A 17,508-nucleotide genomic window follows, 5' to 3' on the forward strand; every position below is an offset into this window, starting at 1 on the left:
TTTGCAAATGGAAGATGTATTTTAGGTTTTGTGCATTTGGTTTTTTACATGTTTATGTCTTGCTCTTATACTCCTGGCTCACATGCAAGATGGTTTTGAAAACTGCACCTTATAATTACATTGTTTTCCCAATATGATTATTTTGAGATCTTATTAGAACATAACTTTTAGCACATGACTGATGTGATGTTCTATGGATGATTTTTTTTGATTAAGATAAGGTATTTTATTCATTCAAGCCAATTGAAAGAAAGATTCAGTTTCTGAGCTTACTATTATCCATAATATCCATTATCCTAAGTTGTATTTATTGTGGCCTCTATGACCACAATATTGGTGTGCCTTCAGAATCTTTAAGCCATTATTTCATTAAAAGAACTACATGAGAAATTTAACAGAAAGAGCTCCTATGAAGTGCTCAAACATTTATGCCACTGAAAATGAGATTAATTTAGGTTTCTTGAATGTCTAAGGATTTTCATGTCCATTTCAAGATGAGCTAGTTACCTCTTCCACTTGATATCCTGTGTTATACCTTCTCTCTTTCCTCCAGATAGACTGACTGTATCTCTGCCTTTACTTCCACTGAGCATTTTCTAATTCAGTATTTGTAAGAGTTATGGAATGAATGTAAAATGACTGCCATGGGCTTGGCTCTTTACTAAATAGTCTCATTTACATTTATGTTACAGCCTAGAAACATAGATGTTATGACAAGCCCATTCCTAAGTGAAAAATCTGTCACAGAGAGGTTGAATCAGGCTCTGCACCAAGATTTAAACTCAATCTGTCTTCAAAACTGACCCTGTTACACCAGGATGATCTTCTGTTTTTCTACAAAAAATGGATTATCTTAGCTTTTAAGTAAAAGTTTCATGTACTTCTACCTTCTCTTCAACCTTAAACTTGGCGAGGAAACTGCTTCTCATTTGTTTTAATATCTAAAGTACTGCTAAGTGCTCTTGACCTCTCAGTAGAAGGCAACAGAGCACCTGCTCTGGCCCCACACCATCTGAGACCACTTTCGAATTCTGTGATCTTGGAAGCTTTGCATCCTTTCCAAGAGGTGGTAAATTATCTATCCAGAAGGATTGTTGAGGATTAAATTATGTTATTACACCTACATGCAATATACTTGGCCTGAAGGAAACATTCCTTCCCTTTTTGACACTGTATCTTGTTGGTGTCAATTTTAATTGTGTGAAGAGCCCTATCTATGTTTGGCTTCAATGTCACAGTCTTTGAGGGTTTAGGATTCAGAACTAATATCAAAAATATGACCCTTCTTGTTCTTCTGCTTGAGATTGGACTCAGTATCATTGTTTCAGATCCATTGCCTCATCAGACTTTCTGACGTGAAGCAAGATGAGAAGTCTAGTTGGCATAATGTGTTTTACTTTTGCTAGTAATAAATTTTACAGTGACCCCTACTGGCATGTGTCTTTAGGTGAAACCTTTTGGCCAGTAGTATTTTTTAGCCGTGGGTACTCCTGTATAATTATTTGCATACATTTGAGTTGGTGTCTGTCAAAATCACTGACAGGGCTGTATGCTTTCCCACTGCTGCACTAACAAATTCCCACAAACTTAGACTTAAAACAACACAAATTTGTCATCTTACAATTCTTGTTTAGGTGAAAAGCAAGGTATCAATACTGAATTACTTTTCAGATATCCTAGAGAAAACACTGTTTCCTTGACTTGTTCTAATATAGTGCTACAATAGTCTGGTCAGTATTTTTTATAGTATATTTCAGTCATTGTAGGCTTTTGGAATCATGAATTTGTGAAGTTGTAAATAATTTTACGTCATGCAGTTTATCCTCTGACTCAAAGGTATCACCTACAACAGTAATTACCAAACTTGAAAATGCACGTGAATCACCTGGCAAACCTTATTAGACATGCAAATTTGAATTCAGTAGGTCTGGGATGGGCCCTGAAATCCTGCATTTCTATTAACCTCTCAAAATGCTGCTAGTCTGGGAACCACACTTGAGTAGCAATGCTGTAGAGCATTCCTGACAGATTTTGCTGCCTTGGGGCTGATTCTATTATAGTCTCTTTTTTTGTATTTTGGTAATCCCAACTGTCAAATACACAAATAAGTAGTTCTTGGATCAAAGCCAAACTAAAAACATATTCAGCACTTGTCTAATGTTTTTAAAGATGTAAGCTAAAATAACATTGCAATTGAAGGGAACTTTTTAAAAAATTTAATGCATATGAAGGATCTTAAAAGCCTTATATTAAATATATAAATATGAATATATATATGCATACATATTTATGTGTGCACATAGACACATATACATATATGTATATGTGCTTCTCTATATAGATAGATTCTACATTTATATTAAATAATGCAATTATGGAAATCTCAAGTTATAAAATATTGCATGGCATTAATTTAACTTTAACATTTTCCTTTACCTTAATTTTTCTTGAAGAAAATACAAGTTGAAGGTACAAATTTGGACTATCCTAAAGACAGAGGCACAAGTATGGAATGTAACTGGCCCATTTGCATGGAGACTGGTAGCTAGTTCCAAACATCAGTTCAGTTGAATTGCATCCAAGTGGTCCATGTCAGTAGCATTAGCGTTAAAGCTGGAGTTGCTGATTTTAGTACTTAAATTTAGCTACTGAACATACTTATCACCTTAATTCTTATTTAATATTTGAAAGTTATTACTTTGGAGGAAGTCAGCTAAGCAATGGTGATTATAGCATATCAAAATCCATTGTAAGTGATTATTTTAATGACTCTGTACCAACAGGGACACGTAGACATTCAGACAAAAAACAAGCTAATTATAATGACAGCACCAAAGTGAAGCTGTGACAGATACAAAACCAATTTAAAAGTTTTTTTGACAGCCATGGCTAAAAGCTTTGTTTGGACCTTTCAGTAATAACAGTTTACTTAAGACATAAATTCACAGCTAAGGAAAATAGAAAGAGAAAGTTGTGGCTTTCCTGTCAGGCAGATAAAATGGAAATCAGTTGAAATGTTTTTAATAGAACATTATGTTGAAAAGAGTATAGAAAAGGAATAATAGTTATAGAATTTAACTCTCACAATGCAAAGAAAGACTAAATAACAATAAAAATTCTAATGAGAATAGAAACTTGCCAAGTGATTTGCTTATCTATATTATGAAGGTCAATAATTCCTGCAAGTAAATTGATGTGCATGTTGATTGACAGTTCTGGAATTTGATTTTGTATTACCTATAGTATAAAGTCAAAGTGAATATAAGAACACATTAATAGATATGATGATACAAAGGCTCATTAAAAAAACCACTTTTCCAGTGGCTCTGGCATCTCTCAAATTATTAGACCTTTATCACCTTTATTTTATCTCCCTTGGTTCTGGACTCACTCAAATGAGCAGTATAATCAATTCTTTGACCTTGAGCTCTTAATTTTTTATTCCTGATAGAAAAATACCTGATTCACAGAATGCATTTCTTTTTCCCTGCAAACCTTTAAGAGAACACTTGTAATGTGCAGGAAATATTGTAAGCACTTTACAAACATCGATTCATTTAAAGCAATAATGACCCTCTGAAGTAGGCACCATTATGTCCAGTTTCCTGAGGAGAAGAACAAGTCACAAAGAGGTGTGATTAATCTGCCCAGGGGGACAACAATGGAGTTTCAGCTCTAGACAATTCAGTCCAGAGCCAGTGCTATTAATAAATACTGTGGGACAATGAAGACCCCAGAGTATCTGTAGGTGCCTGGAGACAGTGGCTGTGCTTGGTGGAGGAAGTCCCGTTCACAGGTGGTGCTTCAGTTACACTCTTTTAGTTGCTAAGACAGGAATTTTCAGGGACAATCAAAGGTAAAGAAATTCTTCCAAACTCATCCTATGAAGCCAGTATCACCCTGATGCCAAAACCAGACAAAGAAAACATCAGACCAATATCCTTGATGAACATAGACGCTAAAATTCTTAATAAAATACTGGCAAATTGCATACAAAACACATTTAAAAAATAGTGCACTATGATCAAGTGGGGTTCATCCCAAGGATGCAAGGTTCAATATGTGGAAATCAATAAATGTAATTCATCACATAAGTAGACTTAAAAACAAGAATCATATAATCATCTCAATAGATGCAGAAAAGGCACTTTTCATGTTCAAAACACTAGCAAAGTAGGGATAGAAAGAATATACTTCAACATTGTATAAAGCTATATATGAGAAATCCTAAGCCAACATCACTCTGTCCAAGAGTCTGGGAAAGAACAGGGACCTCATGAAGAGGGTATGGTAGCACTTTTCCTGCTCAGGGACATGGACATGGCTCTGTAGTATCTGTAGTGTCTCCTCAGTGCTTTCCATGGGCAGCGTTTTCCTCCTCCCACTGTCCACAGCCTTCATTTTCTACTTCCATTTAGATACTCTCCACTGCAGAGCTGGGTCTAATACCAAGATAGATTTTGAACAAATAAGTGCAGAGCCTGGCTCTACTGTACTTGATGTGTGATCTTGGGAAAAAAAAAAGTTAAGCTCCCTAAAATATGGAGTTAAACAATACCATTTAGAACTATTGTGGAGGTCAGAAGAAATAAAAATAAGTAACATATATAGAAATGGACTGAATCACAGTAAGCATTCACTATATGGCAGACATTATGAGAATATTCTGGTTTTTGAATGTTTAGTTAACTCCAGGTCCCTTTATTTTTTATTTATTTATTTATTTTTTTTTAGTAAGTAGAGAATACTTTTATTAGATTGAACATGTCCTCAATTTAAATTTTTATATTGAGGGGCTGGGGATGTGGCTCAAGCAGTAGCGCGCTCGCCTGGCATGCGTGCAGCCCCGGGTTCTATCCTCAGCATCACATACAAACAAAGATGTTGTGTCCACCGATAACTAAAAAAATAAATATTAAAATTCTCTCTCTCTTTAAAAAAATTTATATTGAAATATTCTAATATTTAGTTCAAATATATTAAAAGGCACTGTCTTTTTTCATTTTTCTACTTAATGGAGGTGACCTTTTTTTCTTGTGGAATTATTTGTCAAATAAATGACCTCCAGGTCCCTTTAGAGAGTGGACTTGTACCAGACTTGGGCCCAAATCCTTGGGTCCACTTTCAAGACTTGTGTGACAGCAGAGAAGTTATTTAACTCTCTGAGGCTCCGTTTCCCTGTCCATAAAACTGTAATAATTTCTTAGGGCTGTTATGAATATTAACTGAGCTAAGTCGAGTAAAGTATAAGGCACATTCTAAGTACAATGTAGCTATTAGTGTAGTATAATTTTCAATAAATATGTATGGAAGCAATAAGTACAAAACAAATCTCAGGTTTCTTCCATTTTCTAGTTTTATGACCATTTAAAGATATTTTCATCCTCAGCCATTCTCTCTCTTTTAACACAGGATAAAGTCAAACTTGTTTTGTGGTATTGGCTTTCTGAAAATCACTTTCTCACACAGTCAGAATATAGGATAAAGACTACCTCACCGACCAATGAGCATTGAGCTACATACAAATTAAATGAAATTTATTTTCTATCTTTAACTTAAGGTCTCTGAAACCATCTTCCTAACCATGTTTTAACCCCTTGAGGAAAGCAATTCCTTTGGTCACACTATTCAATAGAAAAGCACATGTATCAGGCTGTCCCCAAGCTCTGTGCAGAGCGACACATCACAAGGTTCTCCCTCAAGGTCTCAGCACAAGTTCCATTTCATTACTAGGTTTCCTTCTGTGTGAGGAGTTTGTCTGTTTTGCCTCCCCAGAAAATGATGCGGTCGTCGGTTTTCCACATGTTCATCCTGAGCATGGTGACCGTGGACGTCATAGTCGCAGCCAGCAACTACTACAAAGGCGAGAACTTCAGAAGGCAATACGACGAGTTCTACCTTGCAGAGGTAAGCAGCTGGCCGAGTGCACAGCACTGGCCAAGGTCAAGGCCAACCTCAGACAGCGCCTTTTATGAATGTGAAATTTAATGTCAGCTTGTTAATTGCTTGATTTCCACCCAAGCTGACTCACTGTCTGCTTCTTAAAGTGATCCCTCTGGTCACTGTGTTGTCTGATTCATTTCCTGTCACCATGCGCCTGAGCAGTCTTCCCCACAGCATGTCATGTTGCCAAGGCAACCCTCTTCCAGGGCTTACCTCGTGATCTTGCTGTTTTTCTGCCCACCCCTTGGTTTTCTCTCCCTCTCTCCTGTTGCATTAGTCTGCTTCCTACTAATGTAAGCAAGCAGAGATTCAGAAGAGGGTAATTAGACCAGTCAGCTCAACACCACCAAGGAGGAGGCTGCAGGGAAATTTAAAGAGATAACACAACAATTGCTGCTCTGGAAACTGAGGTTTTTGGACCTGTGCTAAAGACACCCAACCATCACAGAGACACAGTGAATGTGTGAGGTGAAGAATATGCTAATCACCCTGATTTGATCATTGCACTGTGTATATGTGCATCATAATATCACGTGGGACCCCATGCATTTGTACAATTATTATGCATCAATTTAAAAAGATACAAAATCAGCAGCAGTAGGTTTACTGATGAAAAACACATCTGTCTAGCATCCAATATACCATATTAGAGTTTGAAATTATTATTTATCGACTTTGTTATTATTGGATTTTTAAATATTTTAATAATTTCCAGAGAACACTTTCTTATTCATTGTGAAAAAATATATCTTAATCCAACGTTTATATATTTATGAAAAAAAAAGATTGACATGTAGAAACCTATTCATCATATAGGTGATATACATGTAACGGGAACTCCCTCAACATCCTACCTCTGTGTTCAAACTTTACCTGAAAACATTACTATAGGCCATGTTTCTATCTGCTTTTAATGACAACCCTTTGTCAATTCTTTGAGTGCTGGATTTGCACTCAGGGGTGGTGGTTATGTTCCTTACCATCATCATAAAGGGATTAGGAGGAGGTATGTGTCTATGGGGTCGTCTGCGTCTGTGGCACTGATGGTAATGGTTTCATGGATTTATTCTTATTCCCAAACTCACCAAGTTAATACATCACATAAATACATATATTATATGAAAATTATATCCCAATAGACTGGTGAATAAGTAAATAAAATAGCTAATTCTTAGAAAGAAAATGAAGTAAATGAACTAAGTAGTTGTTTTAGTCGGTTTTTCTTTTTTTCCTGCTCCGACTAAAAGATCCAACCAGTACAACTGTAGAGGAGAAGAAGTTTATTTGAGGGTTCACAGTTTCAGAGGTCTTAGTCCATAGAAAACCAGCTCCATTCCTAGGGTCTCCAGGTGAGGCTGAACATCGTGCAAGAGTGTGGCAGAGGGAATCAGCTTATATCATGAGGAAGCAGAGAGAGAGGTCCCCACTTGCCAGATACAAATATATACCCAAAGCCACGCCCCAATTCCCACCTCCTCCTACCACTTCAGTTACCACTCAGTTAATCCCTTCCGGGGATTATTTCACTGATTGGGTTAAGACTCTCACAACCCATCATTTCTCCTACAAATCTTCTTGCATGGTCTCACATGTGAGCTTTTGGAAGAACACCTCACATCTAAACCGTAACGGTAGTGGTGATTCAATTCACTTAAACAACCACAGTCATTATACCAGTTTATTCTTGAACTTTTTAACCTTTCAGAATTTGTTCCTCTGGATGGACAAACTTTGGGTGTTTGCATTTCTCAAGTATTCTTGGTCTTTATTCAAAATTACATTATCCCTTTTCTTTGATCAGAATGTGTAGGTGAGTCAAAGTGATTTTTTTCCTAAATGAGTACATAAGTTGCTTTTATCAAACTCACTTTTTAAATAAAATGCTTTCTTTTTAAAAAAGTACATAAGAATGGCTTGAATTTAAGGCAATCATCAGCAAACTTTTTCAAAGTGCCAGGTAAAAAAATATTTTAGGCTTTGGAGACCATCTGCTGCCTGTCTCAGGTCCTTGACTCTGTCATTGAACCAAACTGGGTGTGGTCTCAGAATGGTCGTTCTCCAGTAAAACTTTCTTTACAAAAATAAGCAGGAGCTGCATCTGGTCTAAGCTATAGAAGCAGAGAGAATTTCCATTGACATTCTCATGTGTTAAATCCAAATACATTAGTATTAACAATAATAATAGCTACTGTTGCTTGGAGGGCCTTTTATGTACCAGATGCTTTAAAGGAATTCATTATCTCATTTAATCCTTAAAACAGCTATAATGACAGCAATTCAGGTTTATGGACTATAATGACGCAGTATTTAAGGCAATAGCATTATGTAATATTTTTGAAAGCTTATTTTTAAAATAGATTACAAAAGGTCATGAGCTTTTAGAGAAGCAATTTCTTTAAGTTTCTACATATTCTGCACTAGATTACTTAGAAAGTCCAAAGTAAACCACTCTACCCATTAGGAGTCAACTCACAGTTCTGAAAAGACATTGTTTAAGAATAAATTAAGCTGCTTAACTTCTGTTGTGAAACTGAGGACTTGTTTTGTTACTTGGGATTAATTCACCTAAATTTAGAATTAACTAGGAAATAGGGAAAACTTCCCTTTATTCTCCAGAGCCTATACAGAAACATAACAAGGTAAAGATTGACTTTAAGAATTTTAATTTTTAATTTTGAGGTAAGAGAATATATTATTATCATTGCACCCAAAATTCTGTTCTTATAATAAACATTTAAAAATGTATGTCCTTATTTTCTTCATAACAAATAATACAATTTGAATAACAGTGTCTTCTCTATTGTTAAATAAAAATTTATTACTAAATATGTTCATATGTTAGGTTGTACATGTAACAAAAACTTATTGTCACAGTTCAACGTTATGCACTAAAAGTGAACAATTTAACAAAATTCCCCTTTTAAGAAACTTAGAAGCGGATGGGACAGATGCAGAAGCCAGCAGTCAGCAGAAAGGCCAGCTGTTCTGTTGCACGAGGTCAGCTCTGTTTGTCCTCCTAGCATCATCTGCATTACACTCTGGTTTCTTCTGGACACACCTGAAGGATATTCAGCTGTCCTCCTTCTGGTGTTAACTATCAGTGAGAATTATCATGTTTACAAATGATGCCAGGGAGAAGAGTGAAGAGGGACCCTCTGCTGTGTGCTCCACCTTAAATTAAGTAAAATTCCCCCAAAAGATGCCTCTTCTCCACGTCTGTGGTTACCTTCTTCTCATTCCACCTCCATGTCTCCCCAGCTTGTCCTCCAGCAGGGAAGCAATCCCAGTCCACTCGAACTTGGATTCCCTACTCGCTCTTTGCTCATCAAAACAGAAAGCCCTGTATTAAGTATATCTTAATCCTTCAGAGAGCCCTCATCGTCCCCTGTTAGCCTGATGCCCTGCCCTAAGCATTTCTTCCAAAATGCACTCTGTCTTCCTGTGAATCCTCTTCACCTCATTCCAGGCATGAAGAAAGAGGGGGCAGGAAGGAAGGAGCACCTGAGGTCCTTTTCCACTTGCTCTCTGTGCTTGGCAGTGAGAGATCCAAAGTAACATGAAAAAGACGTGGCCATAGACTTGATACTCCAAAAACTCACTTTAAATTTTGTGAGCTGTAGTTCTGTGAGAATCTTGAAGTTATCGGTATAATCTTTACTTGAAGTTTATACCTAAAATTTGCAAAAATTAAGTGACTTATCAAAAAAATTCAGTGAATGTAGAGGAAGAAATGATAAAATGGTTCCTTAGTATTGGTCTTAATACATCACATCTCTATGAACATTTTAAGTATCAAATCCATGATTCCAGTAGATTGGAAATCATTGTCCATTTCAGTCGAGAACTAAACTATTTATTGACTTGTGAGAGGTGCTGAGTCATAATCTGCTGACGGCTCTGGTTCTTAGGGGACAACTGTAGCAGGGACAATCTGTGTTTCTAAAAGGGATTATCAGTCAAGCAAAATAGTGCCAGGAGTAAAATTAATCATAGATTAATAAGATTAGAGCAGGATTGGATTTACTCATGTCAGATACTGAGATATCAAATGTAGCCATGACCCTTTATTTATCCCATAAGGTTATTTTGCCAGACTCTTTTTCCTTTCTTCTTTTCTCTAGTCTTGGAAGTATCTTTTTCTTTTTCTGTTTTCTTTTTCTTCCTTCTTAATTGTCAAGCATGTCATAAACTCAATCCCTAGAGAGAATAGTAGAACCAACATTGGTGTGTCCACCACTCAGCTTTTTCAAAAATTAAGTTGAACACGTTGAACATGGTTTAGATTTTTCATTCAGAAACAAAACAGCATAAGTAGAAGGTCCCTATGCCCACCTTCTTGATCTCATTCTTCTCCCTGATCTACATCATTTAGATGTGTGACTTACAGTCATTTAAGGTATCCACATGCAACCCATTTTTCCACATTCATTCATCATTAGATTTTAGAAATAGCTTCATGTTGATACAGGAGCATTCACTCATTTGTTATGTATTTAATAGCAATAGATATGTCTATTGTTTCAACTTTTGCTGTTAAAAATAATGCATTATAAGCATTCTCATCATTTGAGTTTTGTGCCACATTGGGGAGAAAGTTGTTTTTTTTTAAACCTCTAGAACATATACCTTTGTTTAAAATTGCTATAAAGGAGGATATGATCATATTCAAATTTGCCAGCTATTGCTGTATTGCACCCTAAAGTGCTTAGGCCAATTTATATTCCTACCAGATTATATGAGCAGTCCCACTTCATGTTAAATATTTTATGTTCATTCAATATTTTCAATTTTATATTTGATCTCATGTTAGAGATCATCATGGCTTAATACACATTTTCTTTATTACCATAGAGATTTGACTTCTTTGTTTTCATATTCCACCAGACCTAGGTTTCTTCTTCTACAGATTTCCCTGTCTGATCCAGACCCTAATTATTTTTCAGTAACTAGTGATAGGCAGCTCACATTTTCTCCCACTTTGCAGCTTGTCTCAACTTAAAGTTGCTGTCTTTTCTCCCACACAAGTTATCAGTTTTAATCTTGTAAGACTTAGTAATCTTTCAATTTTGACTCAGTGCTCTTCCTGCAAACCTATGGTGTGAGCCCTGCTGTAGCAGGCTGATGCAGGCACACGATTCCTTCTCTGGACACCTTAGCCTGTGTCTGTGTGTCAAAGCTTTAGCTGATAAGGTGGTTTAAGTCCTGTCTCCTGTAATACATCTTGATGTCTATTAAGGCACACTCACTAATACTGGTATTCTTTTTCACATTTCTTTTTTTCTATTCTTGGTTTTGCTATTCTTGCTATACATTATGGACATTTAAACAGTTTTCCTAATGAGAGTTCATGGATGTTAAAGAACATTTCTATATAATTATTCAGTTCTTCTTTTTAATTTTATTATGTGTTTCAGTAATATTTTATACTTTTTTCCAAAAATCTTACATGCCTTTTGTTAAATTTATGCCTAGATATCCTTTAGTTTCTTTTGTAAATGAAATAGTTTCAATTAAATTTTTGTTGTGATGTATAGATGCTATTATTTTTCGCATGTTCATTTGATATTGCAGAAACTTTACTATGATGTCTTGTTTGTTGTAATTTGTAGATTTACTTGAAGGTTCTGTGTAGACAATCATATCATCCAAAATTAAGGAAGTTTTGTCTCTCCTTTTCTAATTCTTAATTCTCTGGGTTATTTTTTTTCTTCCTTTATTATCCTGGCTTGGGTCCCTAATAAAATGTTGAATGGAAGGAGTAATAGCAAATATTTGTGACTTTTTTCTTTGATGTGAATGCATATCATTTAATTGTCAATGTTTGTAGGATTTTGTAGATGCCTTTTACAATGTTGATAAAGTTCACTTCTGCTGTATTGAGTTGACAACATATTTTCTTCTTATATTTTGTAGTGCAATATGTTATTGTAATTAGATTTTCTGATGCTATTCTAGATTCCTGAGACACTTGATTTTGCAGCATTATTTTTAAAATTTAAATCCAATATGCTGCCATTGCATTTGGTACTTTCCCATCTCTGTTCCTAAAGATGGCTGTCCTGTGATTGTCTTCTTTTACATTACTGGTCTGGTTTTATTGGGAAAGCTAAGCTTCCTCTGTAAAATGAAACAGGTTTGTTTTCCTTCTGTAGGAATTTTATGAATAAAGTTTGTGGTGGGGTCCCAGGTGGAGAGGAAAGAAGAGAGACATTGATTGATGGTCTACTTTATGGTTTAATGTTTATAGTTTATTGGCTTTCTGGCTTATTGCTTGCTGTTTATAGAGTTGTTATTAATTTTCACCAGTGTACATTTATATAGTATTCTCTCAAGAGTTTTATAATCCTCATGGCATCTGAAGATGTCATCCTTTTTGTTTCCAATATTATTGATTTATAACTTTCTTTTTTTTTATGGAAGTGAATGACTTCTGATGCTAACTACTTGGAGTTAGGTGAAACCTTAGTGGTTAGAAGCACAGTCCTCATGAGACTGCCCTCACCTGAGACACCAGCTTAGGGATTCCCCACACCTCCCTTCCGTGTGCTCAATAGGCCACAGTTCAGGGGTTCCCAGTGCCCCCTCAAGTTTGGTGATTCGCTAAAATGACTCTATGAAATAAAAAAAATGCTATATTTATGATTACATGTTTATTACAGCAAAAGGATACAAATCGGAGCCAGCCAATAGAAGAGACACTTAAAAAAGAAAGACCTGTGAGCATCCTAAATATCAGGCCATATTTGAAAACATGAGAGGGTCTCCAAATGTGCAGAGAGGATGCAGGAAGTCTTTTCCTCTGTGGAGCCCGAACATACCCTCTGCACACACTGATATGTTTAGCAATATGAAGATCATTGACAACTAAGGAAGCTCAGACTGTGTTTGGGGTATTTATTGAAATTTTGTTATATAGACATAATTGGATCCTTGGCTACTTGCACATGGTTGGACTTTCTGATTTGGTCAGTCCACCATAAGTCATCTCATTGGCAGAAATTACCAGGACCACCAGGAATAACAAAGATGCAACTATAGCTTGGCAAATTTCAAGGATTCAGAGGCTATCCCTCAGGACCCAAGACCAAAACCAGCCAAATTATTTTTGATTTAAAGAACCAACTTTTACTTTGGTTTATGTTAACAATTTCTACTTTATTTGAAGTTACTTTTACTTTTACTGTTCCCCTCTATTTCTTTGTTATATTTTAATTTCTGCTCTTAATCTTCACTATTTTCTCCTTTTTATTTATCTCTTTGGGCATCTTAAACTCTCTTGAAGTTTCTTTGGCAAAATTAACTTTAAAGCAAATTCCTATTCTGAATTTTAAAATTATGTTGTCTTTCTTAGTGGATTTGTTCATGTCTTTTAAAATATTGGCATGCTGGGGCTGGAGGCGTAGCTCAATGGTAGAACACCCACCTACTGTGTATGAAGCCCCGTGTTCAATCCCCAGCACTGCCAAAAAAAAGAAAAGTAAACAAAATGTGTTGGCATGCTGCCTCATTTTACTTGGGAAATTTTGTTGTTTCTTTCTCTCTCTCTCCCCTCCCGTGGTCACCTCTAATTTCTTAGTGATGTTTTGTAGTTACCTTTACCCTGACTGCAAGCCCCCGTCTAAAGCCAAGTTGTGAAGTGTCACTTGAAGGCTGCTGGCCCCTTGGTTTTGGAGACCTCACATCTCTTGTCACAGGTCCTTAAGGGAACTTGGTGGGATCCTTCTTATAGGCCAATTGTTTGTCCTCTTGCTTTTTAAGGCCTGCAGTTTCCTACAAAGTCTTCCTATAGTCCCCAGGGAGGAGGTCTCATTGTTTGTTTCCAGGCAGAGGAGACCCAGCCCAGTCCCTGTCTGGAGGCCATGAGGTTCTTATTGGTCCCATGGTACCTCCTCCTTGACCCAGTGTACATTTCTCATAAACGAAGACAAGTCCTTGTTCAGACTCCATGATGTTTCTCCAGATTCATGTTTCTCTCTGTGATTGCTTTCATTAAGCATAGATTCACTTTTCCACCTTGCAGGAAACCATCTTCTCGAGAAAAGCAATTTTTGTGTTCCTCTGAAGACATCTGTTTTCATGATATTCATTACAATGAAACTAAGTTAAAGAGACATTTATTTTAGTGCCAACAAAATCTGACACCCATATTTGAGTTCATTAATCACAAGAACTGATCAAATGAAGAAAGGAACCCATCTTGTCACAGAAGGAATCTTTGACTAATTTCATTTTCTGGAAAACTTTAATTAGATAGGTTTCTTCTGACAATTGCTTTCTGTGTGTTTCTAAAGGATTTGGGTGCAATCTTATTAGGTAAAATGATAATACAGAAGTACAATCTGGACTATTCAGCCATCTGTCTCAAAAGTTTGCTCTTTAACTGTATAGAATACTGATAGGACCCCATAAACTGGGAGTCAGTGATTTACAGATAGCTTCAGAATGATGCAGGCAATCATTTTGTGTTATTAAGCCTGAATTCCACTTAGGAGATTGAGGCTTCCTGAATTGAGTTTTTTGTGAGTTTTGTCTTGTAATCTTCTCTTGTGATAAATACGCATTCATTTTCTCATGAATACCATCACTTTTTATTTTGAAATTACAAACCAGAGACTGCAACACAAATCTTGGATGATCTATTTCAAGGATCTTTCCACTGTGAGCAGTATCTCCACCTTTTTATCTTCATGGGCCTGCCTGGCACTATGGGTTCATTTGTAATTTGTCACCTATAAATGATCATACATTATTCATTGAATTAAAAGGGCAGAGCAATTTCCCTTGTTCCCTTTATATTAAGCATGTCATTTTCCATTCCGTTATTTTTCTCCCTGCCTTCAGAAGTTTGGTAATCAGCCCATTGTTTCACCTGCCAGCTTCACAAATCCCATTACAAGTTCTTTTGGACAATGCATATTTTAAACTGATTTCTCTCATTTTTCACTCTAAAATATATCCTTCCGACAAGTTAGGTGTGGTCCTGAGAACAAATATCAATAACTTGCTTCTAAGCATGCATTCCATTATTGGTAATTTTCTGGAAGTGGAGAGGTCTGTTACTATATATGTTGTGTCATAAGTATTATTAAAAAATGAAAAATTTTGAGTTTAAATTAAAAAATGTAAGGCTTAAAGAATTCATTGAGCCTGTGTTTCTGAGAAGACCAGTTAAATTGTTATAGTGACAGCAAGCCAGGTATACCTGCTTGGGATGTGCTATGGCTTAAACATGGTTTGTCCTCTCCAAACCCATGTGGAAATTCAATCCACTTTGTGCAGGATTAAGAAGTAGAAACTTAATCCAACTCTGGTGTTCAGAGGTGGGCCTTTGGGAGGTGACTAAGGATCAGGAAGTTCACCAGGATGGGGCCCTCGTGATGGGAAAGAGTGTCTTTGAAGGAGAAGGGGGAACCAGAGGAGACACACACATGCTCCTGTGTCTTGCCGGGTGATGCTCTGAACCATCCTGGACTCTGCCGGCAAGAAGGCTATCACCAGTTCCATCCCTAGACCTCATAACAGGCCATGAGCCAAAATAAACATTTTTTTCATTATGGCTTACCCTATCTGTGATGTTGTTTTATAAGCAACAGAAAACAGAGGAGGACAGCATGGAATGCAGACTCCCAACATGGAATGAAGGGGGTGGAAATTTATCCTGGGTTGAGGGGAGACAAAAGGAAACCAAAAAAAAAAAATTCTTTTTAGGTGTGAAGCAGAGATAGGTATTCGGAGTATATGAACAGATATCTAAGTATTAAAATTCCAAAGGAGGCAGAAAATAATCTCTAAAACACCACCTTGAAAAGGGGTGTGTTTAATAAAAAAGAAAAGGTTGGGATATGCAGCTTCAAGGTAATTATAAAAAGAAAGGAATATTTTTCCCCTTTTATTGAGTTTTTTTTGGGGGGGATACTGGGGACTGAACTCAGGGGCACTTGACCACTGAACCACATCCCCAGCCCTGTTTTGTATTTTATTTAGAGACAGGGTCTCCCTAGTTGCTTAGCACTTTGCCATTGCTGAGGCTGGCTTTGAACTCGTGATCCTCCTGTCTCAGCCTCCTGAGCCGCTGGGAATACAGGCATGTGCCACCACACTCAGTATCACATGTTTTGTTTCCAAGAAATGCAGCAAAAATAGGTATGAAAAGCTTATTGCAAATCTGCCTTAACACTTAGAAAGTTTCAACTTGAAAATACAAATGGCGGGGCGTTCTCCAAGGACGCTGCCTGAGTCCATTTTCTGTTCCTAATAACACAGTACCACAGACTGGGTACTCATAAAGGAGAAATTTGTTTTGATTCATGATTCTGGTCCAAGGTCAAGAGACCACATCTAGGGATGGCCCTCTGGCTGGCAGCACAGGGCATCTCACAGTAAGAGACAGGGAAGCACATAGGGACTTCACCAAGCTGGCTTTGATAACAGAGCCACTCTCATGATAACCTGTTAGCCCATTTATCCATTGAAGGGGTCAAGATAATGTAGGGCTGCCCAGCCAAGAATGACAAAGGATGCCTGTCCTTCTGCAGGCTGCCTGCTGATTGCCTGGAATTTGTAGAATGAGTCAGGTTTAGAGAGTCTCACTAGTGACTTTATGGGTATCCTTTGGGTAAATAGGTTCTACAGAGAGCCCAGTCACCTTCCTTCTCTCATATGACCAACAGGAAGACTTCTGCCCTGTCCAGCTATTGTTAAGGTTGAGTCCACTTAAGTATTCTGGGAATGCCCATTAAGAAAGGATTGCCAAAGCTTGTCTCCTCATAACTTCTACTATAGTTCTCCAAAACCATTATATTCTTTCTGAATTTAAGTTCATGACCTACACTTAAATAACCGGTGAACATTTAAACTAATTTCTCAACCTCCTCTTTTAAATCCTGACATAGTTCTCCTCCATGAGGACTAATCCTAAATTTCAAGTAAGTTTTCCATAAAATGTGATTATTTTGAAGATAATATCAGAGAGCTACATTGTTAGTTATGAAAATTAACCAAATATCTTAAAAATGAAATATTTGATCCTAGGAGAATCTAGAGTCAGGAATTCAGTAGGAAAAATCACTGAGGACATAGGTATAAATATAATCACATAATGTTTTGATAAACTTTTAGTGCCTTTTAGTATTTGAAAAGAATTAGTTTCCCCACCCAGCAAATAATAATGCAAATGGTTCCAGTGACATATTTTTCTGTGAATTATTATCAATCAAACAGATCAGTCCATCAGTCTTTATACTAAAAAATGCAAAGATGGTAAGGTGGTTAATTACATTTATATATGAATAGATAACAATCGAATATGATACATTTCATGCATTTATTAGAAGTTTGTACTTTTTATAAGTCTTTTTCATGGGTTACCAGTTTTTCCTTTGGAGCAAAAGCCTTATGAGTCTCAAAATACAGGGGAACATTGAGACCATTGTAGGTGCCTCTTGCTGCTTCCTCTGCTAATACCAAGTCAAGCATATGGGTGGGACCTTCATGACATATCTGAGTTACAATTTCTTCCAAGATCCCCAACATCTATACGGGAGAGAACATGTACGGGATTTCTCT

At 36.7% G+C, this 17,508-nt stretch overlaps 1 protein-coding gene across 6 annotated transcripts in view; it reads left to right on the forward strand.

Annotated features, from left to right (window-relative positions):
- Nalcn (sodium leak channel, non-selective) overlaps positions 1 to 17,508 on the forward strand; it is a 301,994-nt gene that overhangs the window by 124,549 nt on the left and 159,937 nt on the right. For all 6 annotated transcript variants that reach the window (XM_058582741.1, XM_046454990.2, XM_058582742.1 and 3 more), the window contains exon 11: positions 5,776 to 5,907. In XM_058582741.1, coding sequence (XP_058438724.1) covers positions 5,776 to 5,907 — 132 coding nt within the window. The remainder of the gene's footprint in view (positions 1 to 5,775; positions 5,908 to 17,508) is intronic.

The sequence above is a fragment of the Marmota monax genome, unplaced genomic scaffold, assembly GCF_021218885.2.
Source record: "Marmota monax isolate L192 unplaced genomic scaffold, Marmota_monax_Labrador192_F-V1.1 WCK01_AAM20220418_F8-fsc00026, whole genome shotgun sequence".
NCBI lineage: Eukaryota > Metazoa > Chordata > Mammalia > Rodentia > Sciuridae > Marmota > Marmota monax.